The 13351-nt window shown below is 50.8% G+C and overlaps 2 protein-coding genes across 3 annotated transcripts in view; both read left to right on the top strand.

The window, feature by feature from the left end:
* The window catches only part of WDFY4 (WDFY family member 4), a 231424-nt gene that overhangs the window by 170550 nt on the left and 47523 nt on the right, over nt 1-13351 (top strand). For both annotated transcript variants that reach the window (XM_058671561.1, XM_058671562.1), the window contains exons 45-47: nt 4386-4506; nt 6804-6889; nt 8304-8366. In XM_058671561.1, the coding sequence (XP_058527544.1) occupies nt 4386-4506; nt 6804-6889; nt 8304-8366 (270 nt within the window). The remainder of the gene's footprint in view (nt 1-4385; nt 4507-6803; nt 6890-8303; nt 8367-13351) is intronic.
* LOC131481681 (heterogeneous nuclear ribonucleoproteins A2/B1-like) lies at nt 9875-11418 on the top strand. The gene has a single exon (XM_058671564.1). The coding sequence runs from the start codon at nt 10048-10050 to the stop codon at nt 11068-11070; it is 1023 nt and encodes a 340-aa protein (XP_058527547.1). The 5' UTR covers nt 9875-10047; the 3' UTR covers nt 11071-11418.

Genomic DNA, 13351 nt, shown 5'->3' with positions numbered 1-13351 from the left:
TATTTACTGACTGACTGACTCATTATTTGAAAGACAGAGTTACAAAGTAGGGAAAAAAGAGATAGAGAAGGAGGGGAGGGGAGAAAAAGAGGAAGGAAGGGAAAGAGAAAGAGAAGCTGTTGGTTCCCTCGCCAAATGGCTGCAATGTCTATGGCTAAACTAAGCTGAAACTAAGAACTGGGCTCTATTCAGGGACCCAAGCACTTGGGCCATCTCCTGTTGCTTTTTTTTCTATTTAAAGACTGATATATTTTTATTGGAAAGGCAGATTCATGGAAAGAAGGAGAGACAGATTTTCCATGTGCCAGTTTACTCCCCAAGTGGCCACAATAGTCTGAACCGATCCAAAGTTAAGAGCCAGGAGCTTTTTCTGGGTCTCCTATGTGGGTACAGGGTCCCAAGATTTTGGGCCATCCTCCTCTCTTTCCCAAGCCACAAGCAAGAAGCTGGATTGGAAATGGAACGGTCAGGACATGAACCAGCGCACATATAGGATCCCAGTGCTTGAAGATGGAGGATTAGCCAATTGAGCCATCATGCTGGGCCCATCCTTTTGACTTATTTGATGCATTTCCAGGAAACTGGATCAAAAGTGGAACAACTGGAACTGGAATGGGCACTCATATTGCTACACATAAGCTGCAGCTTAACCCGTTGCACCACCACACTGTCCCTTCTCCCCATTGCAAGTGCCTGAGATTTTAATAAGTTCCAGGTTCATGCTGATTCTGCTACTTGTGTGGGACCATCAAGAGGGAAATCCATGTTTTCCCTGGTGATCAGTGAGAACTCTATCTCCCAGTTGTCCTAGCATCCCCAGCTTAGGTCAGAATGCAAGGACTGAAGGAATGTACAAGAGGAGATGTCAGTCCATCCTCTTTGGTGTAGATTTGCTTTAGAATGCTGGCATTTTTCTCTCCACTAATTTCCATCTTTTATTCATACTGCATGTTCACCGATCGCTGCGAGTCCTCTCCCTTTCCCAGGCAAAAGGAGCATAATTAATACTTGGCACACGCATCCCATCTTATTGCTCATGTTTTATTGATACCGATCGATATCGACGATGGGTCCACAGACTCGCCTTCCTGGGAGCGGATGAAAGCTTTCCACTCTATCTATATGCATGACGTGCCCACATGATGGCCGGCATCCTCCATTGCTTCACTCTACACCTCCAGCTTAGCTTAGCTAGATAGCATCTTATTGATTGGGCAAATTGTATTTATGAGGTGCAGCCAATCATGACCACATTGACTACATTGGTATTTGGAGTGGAAGTCCAGTGGTGGGGTTGTATGCACATTTTGGATTTGGAGTGACAACAGAGGCTTCCCAGGTCTGGGAGTGGACTCTTGGAATTCAAGTTGAAGTAGAGTGAGAATGAGTTACCCACTTGGGAATCGCATGGATACTTTTAGTCACCATACCTCCAAGAAGCATCGGTTAGACGGTGCTTTCTCTTGCGGGGGAGAAGGGGGCTTGTGTACCATGCCAAGAAACTGGCACGCCCCAGGATGCAGTTCTCCAGGCAGGCTCTTAGATCATGACGGATCAATGGGGACTAGGTCTTATTTTGACCATGGAGACTGAGGAAGACACATAAATAAGTCTATTAAAAATAAAGTGAAGTCAACCCTGAAATGTTCCGCTAAAAGACTGCCATCAAATTGAGCATTAGACCTTGAAAGAAGCTCTCTGATGTACCATAAAAAATTCCAAATAAAACCAAAGAACACCATCAATCCCTTTTCAGTAGCCGTGCGTCCTTGGAAACTTCCCTCGGAAACAAGATAGCCTTCTGAGAAGGTTGCCTTGTGAGCTTATTGGGGGGACTCCTGGAAAATGGGGTGGAGGCTTATTCATCTCCTGACAGCTATCAAAATCTGTGTGGCTTCAACAAACCCTGAAACATACTGCTTTGCAATCTTAGATGCCAGAAACATGACAAGAGGGGAGGGGCACACCTCTCCTGGATGGCCCAGGGTAGGCTTACCCCTCACCTCTTCCAGTCTCTGGTGTTGGTGGAGTGCTTGGTGATCCTTGCCTTGGAATTAGCACGTACTACTCCAGTCACGTGGCGACCTCTCCCTGTGCTCCTATCTCTTTGTCCTGCCCCTCTTCTCATATATGAGAGCCCCATCATGCTGGATTTGGGGCTCCCCTGGTGACTTCATATTGGCCTGAACCCTATTTTCAAAGGCAGTCACGTTCTGGGGGCAGCAGTCCCAGCATCAGCATCTCCACCTGCAGGCACCGTTCCACCCACGACACGAGGTCAAGCCTACAAGGTCCAGTGCGTGGTTCATTTGCTGGGGACCCAAGCCATCCATCTGAGCCTCTGTCCTAGTTATTAAAATAAGGAACTTCCTCCACATCAGTGTTACATTCAACAAACATGTATCCATAAGTCTGTCTGGTTTCAGGCCCCGGGTTGGTCTCCATAGACACACAGCAGACAGGAAGTTTTGGGCACAATGTGGTTAATGGGTTTAGGATCTAGTGACTGACTCCAGGATGTCTCTGGAGCAGTTCAATTGTAGCACGAATCAAAGCAGATTTCCATCCTGAAATCCCATGGCATTAGCAGCCAGGTCGACCAAGGTCACAACTATCATTTACTTAGCTAGCTGTGGTCTCTCCAGTCAGAACCTTCCAAGTTACTCTCTGACCGACCCTTCTGGATGATCTCAGCTGTCCTGCAGCACACCTGTGCTGCATCCCTGCCTCAAAGACAGAGCACATCAGGCTGCCCCTTGCCACTCACTAACTCTGGTTGATCCTGCCGAGCACCTAGGAGGTTGTGCTGCCCCAGACACCTGCAGCTGTGCGAGTGAGGCTGCTTAACACAGCCCACATCAGGGAGCCAGGGAGCTTGTACGGTGATGTTCCCCTCGGAGGACTGGGGTCCACCTGAGGATTGCTGCTCCTCTGTGGAGTTAAGTCCTGCAGGCAGGAGCGAGGGGACAGCTTTCCTCCTAAAGGTGCAGCCACCTGTGTGTCCGAGGCCTAGGTTGCTGAAATCAGCATAGAGGAGATAGAAAGGAGCTGGAGAGAGGAGGGCTGGGAAAACCAGAGGGCCCTCCTGCCCTCTGGGAGAGAGAAGATCCTGTGGCTAGACCAAGGGGCTAAGAGTTGGAAGATCGCGGTTGGGGTCTCCTGTCTGGAAACGCAGCAGGAGCAGCTGTAACAATGAAGGGGACCTGACGAGGACCAACCAGAGCAGCAGACAGGGAAGAGGGTTCAGCATGCCTAGAGCGTGTGGCAGTCATCCAGGGAACGGCTCCGGAGGGCGGGAGGCAGACTCCAGCGGTGACCGGAAACCTATGCCTTGGAAGTCTGTAGGGCAGAGAAACCAAGGAGACACTGACTGTGGTCCCCCATACCTCCAAGCAGGGGGTGAGGTGGGGGGCAGAGAAAGGAGTAGGGGTGTGTGTTGGAGCACAGAGAAGCTGCTCTCTGCTGTTCCCACCAGTCCCTTGCCTCACTGCTTGACCTGAACCAAGGGGAAGAAATAGAATTTTCACGAAGGCCTCACAGGACTCAGCCAGCTCTGTGCCACAGCATTGGGCTGGCAATGTCTTGGGGCCCAGGTGCTGCACAGAGGGGCTCTGCGCCTGGCCCAACAACCCCGTCTGCTGCTTTGCTCTGCCCTCCTCTATCCCTCCCTGTGTTGTTGCTCCCTCCTCACGTGGCCTTGCACTTGACCTCCAAGGCCCTCAGCTCCCCCAGCCCCACTGAGTTTCTCTTCCTCACGCTCACTGCTGAGCACCCCAACTCCCAAGAGCCAGGGGCTGGCTCCTGCCCTTATTCATGCCACTGCCACTTGCTGCCTTGCCCAGCCCCTCCAATCCCAACCAGGGAAAAGATCTTCCAACAGGAAACAGGACCATTATTATGCGGGCAAGATTATGGCTTATGCAAAAAGAGGTCTTCTGAGCTCAGATCATCTATACCTGCAGGCAGGAGCACAGGGCACAGGGACAGGCTGGGCACTCCAGGATCAGGCCTCCACCACTGGTCTCTCAGGGAAGAGAGGCAAGAGCCACCAGCCCCAGGCTTGGTACTGGTGGCTTACAGCCCTAACTGCTCAGCCCTTGGTACCAGGAGCCTTCTCCCCACCCCTGCACCCTGCGTCCACACTTTGCTGAAGCCTGTACTGTCATCTCACCTTCCTTCACGGGTGTGTGTGAACAGTCCCCAGTGCCAGAGCCAAGGGAACCAGTGTGCTCAGCCAGGGCTTATCGGAGGCTGGGAGCAGGCCCAGTAGGCAGCAGGGACTGTGGTGTTTCTTCTTCTGCCCCCCCAAAACTCAGACGGCGGGAAAGGGTAGCAGCCCATCTCAAGTCCAAACATGTTCACCCCGTGTTCTATTTCCTTTTCAGCATCAGCGACCCCTTCATTTTCAACATGTGCAGCAAAGACAGGTGCTCTGAGCAGTACTCATGCCAGTGTCACAGCTACGGTGACCTGCGGGAGCTCCGGCTGGCACGCTTCCTCCTGCAGGTAAGTCCCCAGCTGGGACAGATGGCCCTCCAAGACACACCCCTGGGAGCTGCTTCAGCCCAGTGCTCCCCCTGGCGGTGAGGTCTGGGAGGACACAAGGAACCTGCCAAGCTTCTGTTGGTCTCTGCCGCACTCTCCTGTCTGGGCGGTGGGCTTCTGGGCCCTTCGCTCTATGCCTCTCTCTATGATTTAGGATCCAGCCTTTTGGCTCTCCCCCAGAGCATTGTTCACAGCAACAAAGGGCAGGCCAGCTCTGTAGCTCGTGACCTGGACTTGCCTGCCTGCCTGCCTCTGACCACGTGGTGCAGGCTGGGACCCTTCCCATGACTGTCACCTGGTCCCCTGTCTTGGCTCAGGAACCTCCTGGCCACCCCCAATCGGGTTCCCTGAGGTTTCCTACCTACCCCCACCACTACCTTGCTGCCTACAGGGCTTTCCCAGTGGCTTCTGAACTGCCCAGACGCTCAGCATGCCATGCAGATAAATCAGAAAAGAGGAAGCTCTCTGTGGTACTCCACAGGCCTCAGACCCAGCTGGCCTTAGCAGCCCCACCTCAGCCTTAGCTAAGCCACATCCTGTCCCTTGGGCTGTTGGAGGAGATGGAGGGGAGGGGCCAGGATCTATGCAAGGTCTGGGTTAGGTTCCCCGGTTCCACTAGGGGCAGTACTGGATCTAGAGAATCCCAGTAAGGGCAACCTCCATTTGTGTATTTACTCTGCATGTGGCTTGATGCAGGGGAGAATATTCCAGAAGGTTCCCTCTGCCCTGGCGACCTGGCTGCAGCCCCCCACTGCTCCTGTCCAGGTCCGTGATGAGCCCTCTTTGCCCTGCCTGCGGTTGGTTCCCACGTTGCTTGACTCTGTGAGCACCATCACAAGGAGATTCAGCTCCATGGGGAGTGCGTGGAAGACGCAGCCCACTCAGGGACGGCTCCAGGCAGAGTGGGCTGAGCCTGGGCTGCTGTCTGCTCTTGACCTGGCCACTTCAGCTCCCTCAAGCAGCCCTCCAGGCTTTCTGATCCCCCAGTGAACAGGAGGTCACTGTTCTTCCTTCCCATCCTCATATGTAGGGTATATGTTGGGGTGCATGGTAGGGCTGCTGTGTTTACCTTACAGGTAAGATGTGGTGGCTGATAGTGCATTTCTCTGTCCCCAGTCAAGCTGGTCAGTTCCAGATACCTGACTTGCCTGGTGGTGGTGTCTGGAAATGGAAGTGCCCATGGGCAGGGGGGCCAAGTGGAGCAAGAGTAGCCGAGGAGCGGGGCTACTTCTACAATGAGGCCAGTCCTGGATTTTCCCCCAGGAGCTGCCAGAGCCTGGCCCTCATGGTCTCCAGGGCCACAGGATCTGCACCCCTTTTACTTATGTTTCTGATTATAGGGGGAATGCAGGGCTCTTATACCCACCAGGAAAGCAGCAGGCGGGTGTAATACTGTCCCAAACACCTTCCTTCCGCCTGGCAGGGAACAGGAAGTGATTCTTACGGAATTCAGTGCCCAGCTCCGAGTCCCACCCACCTCTCCCCATCCACCTGCCCTCCCACACCCAGGCCCCAGCCATCCCTGTGCCCATCCCTCCTCCAGTCCTGGACTCACTCTCCCTGCCCAGTGCCTGAGCCTTAGCCTGCATGTGGACCCCAACAACCTTCCTTCCAAGTCTGCTATTGACATAGCTTGGGATGGGAAGGAGGAAGGGGAGAGGAAAATCTGAAACTTCAAACACGAACCCATGGCCAGCATCGTGACTGGGGGAGGAGGGGTGGGGGTGAAGCATTGTCTGTAACACCAGAGTTCCCTGTAAGTGCTGGTTCAAGTCCTGGCTGCTCTGTTTCTGCTCCAGCTCCCTGCTAACAGGCCTGGAAAAGCAGTTCAATGTGATCCTTTTAGGCCTTCACAAAGCTCCCTAACAGCACTGCCCCTTCAGCATGGTCACACCAGATAACTGCAAGACGCTGCCCAGGTCAGCAGCCACACCAGCTCAAGACACCAAGCCTGTGACCCAGAAGTAATAAGTTTCTGAGGCTGTCCCTGGCATCTTCTCCCTTGGTCTACTCCTTATTCTTTCTGGGGTGTAGGGTAGAGGGTGCAGCTTGCATTTCCTGCTTTTAGCCCCAGAATTGGAGCTATAGTCAAGCCCGCTGCCGATTCAGCCAAGCATCCGCTGCCTCGCCTGACCGCCACTGGAGTCTTCTTCCACCTAACCCAAGAGGGTCATAGTCACCAGGCAGGGCTGCCTGCCACAGATAGCCCACCCTGCCCCCAGGGACACAGCCAACCCATTAAAGATGTCTCTCCACAGGACATTGCCCTGGAGCTCTTTTTTCAAAATGGATATTCCAAGTTTCTCGTCTTCTACAACGGTGACCGGAATAAAGCCTTCAAAAGGTGAGGGAATGGTGACTCTCCCGAATCAATGGTGATGACCAAGGTCTGTTCCTCTGAAGGTGCTTCTAGCCCACAGCAAGCAGGAGCTGGGGCAGGCAAGAGGAAGGACTGCCTACCCCACCCCTCCTAACCGCAGCGGCCAACTCCTGGGGAGCTGCAGAGGCGAGTGGGACAGCATCCTGCCCTACATCCTGGAAAACCACAGACTCACCACGTGGTTCAAGACAGTAATGACCAAACGGGGGGAACCGTACAGATGCAACATGTTTAAAAAACGTGTTCCATGGGCCTTCTAGAACTTTCTGGCTTGTTTTTCTAATTTTGCAAGTAGCTCTTTTTTTCCTTTTTTAGGGGTGAGGAGGAGCTTAATCTTTCTTTTTGATATTGGCTGCCAATTGTAATTGCTCCAGTTTCATATTTCATGGGCAAAAAATTCGGCGCAGCTGTTCTCCAACTTGGTTAGAGTTCATCTTTTTTTCCCTGAAACAGTAAATATCTCTTCCTTCCCAAGTGGATTTTTATCAGTCCCAAGCAACTGAAGGCAGCATCTAAATTGTGAATATTCATGGTGATTTATTTTTTAATCTTGATTCAACCTTAGGATAGATTTTGTAAGTCCCTAGCTATGAACCAAGCACACAGAGGCTGGAAGAAGGCGGTGTAGGGGTGGGTTCTGGAGTACTTTGGAACAGAATGTAAACTTGGTGGTGACTTGGTGGGAACCGTGTTTTGCACACTGAGGCCCCAACTTTGCCATTGAGGAGGGCCTGACCAGTGACTGGCACCAGAGCCAGTTGCTGCCTCCAGGGGACAGGGCCGGAGTGGAGGAGAGCTGCGACCACCAGGAGCTGTCTGTGCAGGCTGGAGCATCGTTAGCACAGATGAACGATGATCGCACAGTGAAGTTCCTCCACAGGCTGCTGTTGAACTGCTTCTAGAGGTCAAATTTACACCAGGCCCAGTCAGCAGCCACATAGACCCAAATACAACTCATTTGCCCATTATGGGTTCTGTGTTTCCAAGCTTGTTGCAAGCAACCTGGAAATCTTCCACATCCACAACCCAGGTTAACTCCACAGTCATGCTCTCTCCCTGCTCAAGGAGGCTTGAGGCATCCCAGAGGGAGTGGCATACCTGAGTGCATGTGGTGGTTGAAGTTGACAATGAGCTCATCAGGTGTGCCTGAGTGCCTGTTGTGGTGTTGTCCTCACTGTTCCCATCAAGGCTCAATGGTGTGATGCCAGAAGACACTGGGTGGGCACCTTCTCTTATAGGCAACCTGCGGGCAGGCTGGTGCCCAAAGGGCCAGGAAGGACACAGCCCCTGGGCTGACTCCCATAGTGCCTGGTGTCTCTGCTGGTGGTGGGAGGGTCTCAACCCTACTGACAGAGGCGTTCTTCTCTTTCTGTTTAAGCTTCTGCTCTTTTCAACCGAGCCTGAAGGGGAAAGGCGTCATGGAGGACCCACTCAACCTAAGGTAATATCTGGACCAGCCCTGCTGGCCTCACTGACGTATTTGATTGTTGTTGACTTGGTTCCAATCCAAAGAAGCTAGGCCAAGAGCACCCCTATTTTCCTGATATCTCCCTTCTATCCCCCTCCCCACACATCTTCTCTCGTGCTCCCGAGATTAAACAGACTAGAAGTCTCATGCACACTCTGTGTCTATTTCAGGTTATACACAGCAGAAAGTAGTCCTATACCAGTGGTGAGCATAGGTGGTTCATACAGGTGTTAACAACCCAGGAACAGCACCCCATGGGTCAAGTCTACAGGTGGAGGACTCTGAGCCATTCATTCCTTCCTACAAGGAATCATTTTGGAATGTTCCGAGGCTAAACTAAACACAGATCGAGCTTCCCTAATCCAAACACCCAGAACGCTTTAAAGCCTGATACTCCCTCAGCATTGACATGACACCACAAATAGAAAATCCCACATTGGATCTAGTGTGACAGGTTATAGTCGGTGTGCAGCACAGTAAAATGTTGTGTGAACATTCTTATCTTGGGCTAACTGTAGAACGTGTTTCTGAAGCAGAAATGAATTTAGTATGAGACTTGGGGTCCTGTCTGCAAGATGTCTCATGGTATAGATGCAAATATTCTGAAGTCTGAAACAATCCAATATCTGAAAAACCTTCTGGTCCCAGGCATTTGGGATAAAGGTGATCAATCTGATACTACTGGTGTGAGCCACATGGTAATTGGTGAACCTGGGAGACACAGCATCTTCACTGGGGCGCCTTTACCTGCACCTGCATCTCAGAATCAGCATGCGTTTCTGTATCAATTAGAATGAAAATGATGGAGAAGACAGTTGTGTTTTTTTCCCCCCTGACGTGTGTAGGAACAGGACAAGAGGGAGGGGCATCCCTAGGAATGATATCCAAGACAGTTACTGAGTTTTTGTTCACCCTGGAAAAGAAGGATTGATACTTGAAATATTTGTAACTATACAACAGGTCGCACCAGTTCACTTAAAATTGGTCTTGAATATCTTGTTACATGTGGTATCTGCTGCTTGACAGAACAAGAAGTAAAATAGCAAAAACACAAAAACAATAACAAACACAAACAAACTCAAACCTCCTCCTGTCCATCCCTGAGTTTACCTTCTTACAAGGACAGACATAAAACAATAAGAGTGAACTAGAAAGCACAATAGACCACACTACGTATAAGGACAAATCAGATAGAAATAAGTGCAGATGTCTTAGAGGGAGTGAGAGGGATGCTCTTATGAAGAAAAACCACTGGAGTGGTAGTAACAGGTGATTCTGCGTCAGCCTGGGAGAAGGCGTGGGGGCTCCTAGTAATGGTGCTGGATTTCACTCTGAATACATGGGTGGCAGCGTTGTGGGATTTCAAGCAGAGAACAGTGTGGCCTTACTTTTATCAAACAGGAATTTGATGGCTGTGCCCAGAGCAGAGGATATAAAGTCAAAGGCGGGCAGTAGCAGCGGCGCCGGGCTCCGGGGTGGAGGTGCTGCCGGTGGGGTGTGTGTGTGTTGAGCGCGCGTGTGTGTGTTGGTGTGTTTCTTGAGCAGCGGCGGCTCTCCGTACGGCGCCAGGACGAGTCCGGCTCGTGTTCGTCCGCGGAAATCTCTCTCGTCTCGCTCGGCTGCGGGCAATCGGGCTGAAGCGACTGAGTCCGCGATGGAGAGAGAAAAGGAACAGTTCCGTAAACTCTTTATTGGGGGCTTAAGCTTTGAAACTACTGAAGAAAGTTTGAGGAACTACTACGAGCAATGGGGGAAACTTACCGATTGCGTGGTCATGAGGGATCCTGCAAGCAAAAGATCCCGGGGATTTGGCTTTGTAACTTTCTCATCTATGGCCGAGGTTGATGCTGCCATGGCTGCAAGGCCTCATTCCATCGATGGGAGAGTGGTCGAGCCGAAGCGTGCTGTAGCCAGAGAAGAATCTGGAAAACCTGGGGCTCATGTCACAGTGAAGAAGCTGTTTGTTGGTGGAATTAAGGAAGACACTGAGGAACATCACCTTAGAGATTACTTTGAAGAATATGGGAAAATTGATACTATTGAAATCATCACTGATAGGCAGTCTGGAAAGAAAAGGGGCTTTGGCTTTGTTACCTTTGACGACCACGACCCCGTGGACAAGATTGTGTTGCAAAAATATCACACCATCAATGGTCATAATGCGGAAGTAAGAAAGGCTTTGTCTAGACAAGAAATGCAAGAAGTCCAAAGTTCTAGGAGTGGAAGAAGAGGTAACTTTGGTTTTGGAGATTCACGTGGTGGTGGTGGGAATTTTGGACCAGGACCAGGAAGTAATTTTAGAGGGTCTGATGGATATGGGAGTGGACGTGGATTTGGAGATGGCTATAACGGGTATGGAGGAGGACCTGGAGGTGGCAATTTTGGAGGTAGCCCTGGTTATGGAGGAGGAAGAGGAGGCTATGGTGGCGGAGGACCTGGATATGGCAGCCAGGGTGGGGGCTACGGAGGTGGTTATGACAACTACGGAGGAGGGAATTATGGAAGTGGAAATTACAATGATTTTGGAAATTATAATCAGCAACCTTCTAACTACGGCCCAATGAAGAGTGGAAACTTTGGTGGTAGCAGGAACACGGGGGGACCATATGGTGGAGGAAACTATGGTCCAGGAGGCAGTGGAGGAAGTGGGGGTTATGGTGGGAGGAGCCGATATTGAGCTGCGTCTGTTTATCATGGGAAGGTGTCTTGCTGCAGGTAACTAATGAAGAAGTGGTCAACCACAGAATCTTCAAGAACTAAGAAATTCTGTGCCATCTGAAAGTAGTTCTTGTTGGTGCCTTCATTTAAGAAGCACTCTTTAAGATGAAAGGGAAATGTTTTCTGATAAGACAGAAACTTCATCTAGTACAGGTTCTTTATTTTAAAATACAAATGAATGGTGTTTGTAAAACATTCTCAAATTAGCCAGAGATAAATGTATCATGTTTTAAATTAGGTTTTGTGAGTAGAGAGATGAAAGTTCTATTTTAAATACAAAGTTTATAAAATAAATACTTTTGTACCCAAAAAAAAAAAAAAAGTCAAAGGCAAGAAGCTGCAATCTGATTAGGAAGCCTTTGCCACGTCTAGTTGGGAGATGATGATGGTGATTTGGATCAAAGAGATGATGGCAAAGATGGCATGAAGTAGTAAGATTCTGGGTACATACTAAAGGTTCATCTGATGGGATCTGTGAAGAATCAAGTGTCAGAGAGCGAGAGAAGGAAGAGGGAACTTTAGGATAAGATGAAGGACTTCGGTACTAGCTGATGGAGACAGCCGTAAGAGGAGCAGCTGGAGGGCTGTGGTCACTGTTCAGGTCCAGTTTCAGGTGTGCAAATAGTGGGAGGCTCTTGGATGTATGAATTTGGAGTTCAAGGGTGAGGTTTCAGTATGTTCAAAATAACTTGCAAAGCAGTGAGAGTGGATGAGATCATCAGGAGGATGTGTACATGTGAGAAGCCAGCAGAAGAGGTGGGGAAGAAAGAAGTAACCAGGAAGATAGCAAAAAGTGCGGTACGGGAACATTCAGGAAGCCAGGTGGACTGTTTCAAAGTAAGAGAAGGGTCCAGGGTTTTCGGTAGGCCCCTAGTAGAGGCTTCCCTTTGTGTCAGCATTAGCCCTTCGTTTGACAGCCTGTGGGATACTCTGAAGCTGCACTGCCGTCCAGACCAGGGGGGCGTAGCACAGGAAGCCTGGGCAGCAGTGGGATGCTGGAGATGGAGTGGCTGTTTGCCCACTGTAGTGGGTCCAGTGTAGTAGTGCCGCAACAGAAGGCCCAAACTGTGTCTATCAGCTGGATGTAAGCTCTAGTGAGCTGACAGCGTTTGTTGCGCATAAGCCTTAGTGCCCTTACTCAGCTCTCTCTGCACCTGTTCAAGCTCTACTCCTCCAGATCTGCCCAGCACAATGGCACTGCTGTTCCTGCAGCTGCCAGTTGTCATTCACCCAGGGGTTCTACCAGACGCCTCTGTCCTGGTTACCCTAGCACAATTTTTCTCATGCCCATCACAGACCCAATCAAATGCATTCACTCCAAGATCAGGGGTAGGAGGGGGTGGTGGGCAGCCTGCCCTACATGTGGAGGTGAGGCCAGTCCCACCCCACAGCAGAGACCACCCTGACAGGGATGTGGCTCAAGGTTCTGTGTCACAAGACTGGAGAACACTGAGGTGCCACCAGAGCAGGTGATCATCCACTGCCCCATGCAAAGAAGACTCCTAAGGACTGCCACTGTCATGGGCTGCTCTCCCCTCAAGCCACCTGGAATGATGCTGCATCATTATGACGTAAATCATGTCATGGAGCCCTCCACAGGTCACCCTCGTCTTAATGCACTGTTGTCACTGGCTACCTTGTCAACTGTGTCTGTGACTGTGAGTGGCATCCTGTTTTCTCCTAGTCTGTTGTCTTCTGGGTCTTCCTCCACACTGGAAAGCTTTTGCATTTTTATTCTAGGTGGAAAGAGGAGGGACACAGAAGGGAGAAAAGAAAGGGCACAGAACATGGGAGCAGACCCCTTGCTGTGTGGCCAGTAGGTCGGGACTTCCTGGCATGACAACTCTCTGTGGAGGAATAGATTCAGAAGTTATCCCTCACACACCAGTAGCTTGGTGCTGCCCCTACACACCCGATTTGGAAGGGGCAGTTGGGAAGTATGTGGTTTTATTTCCATGGTGATTATTTCTGTCAAGTTGCTTAGACCACTAGAGCAGGATATCCCAGACCCTTTCTATGTCATGGCTGGCACAGTCCCATTACAGCTCCAAGCATGGAGACCCTTTAGCAGACAACACTACCATCCCATGGGGTCTTAGTTTGAGTCGTGCATGCTCTGCTTCTGATCCAGCTCCCTGCTAATGCACCCAAGAAAACAGTGGAAGATGACTCAAGTGCCTGGGTCCCTGCCACTCATGTGGGAGACTCGGATGAAGCTGCTGGATCCTGGATAAAACCTG

This window comes from Ochotona princeps, chromosome 13 (genome assembly GCF_030435755.1).
Source record: "Ochotona princeps isolate mOchPri1 chromosome 13, mOchPri1.hap1, whole genome shotgun sequence".
Classification (NCBI taxonomy): Eukaryota; Metazoa; Chordata; class Mammalia; order Lagomorpha; family Ochotonidae; genus Ochotona; species Ochotona princeps.
The sequence above is the reverse complement of the archived record's forward strand: the minus strand, read 5'-3'. Positions and strand labels throughout refer to the sequence as shown.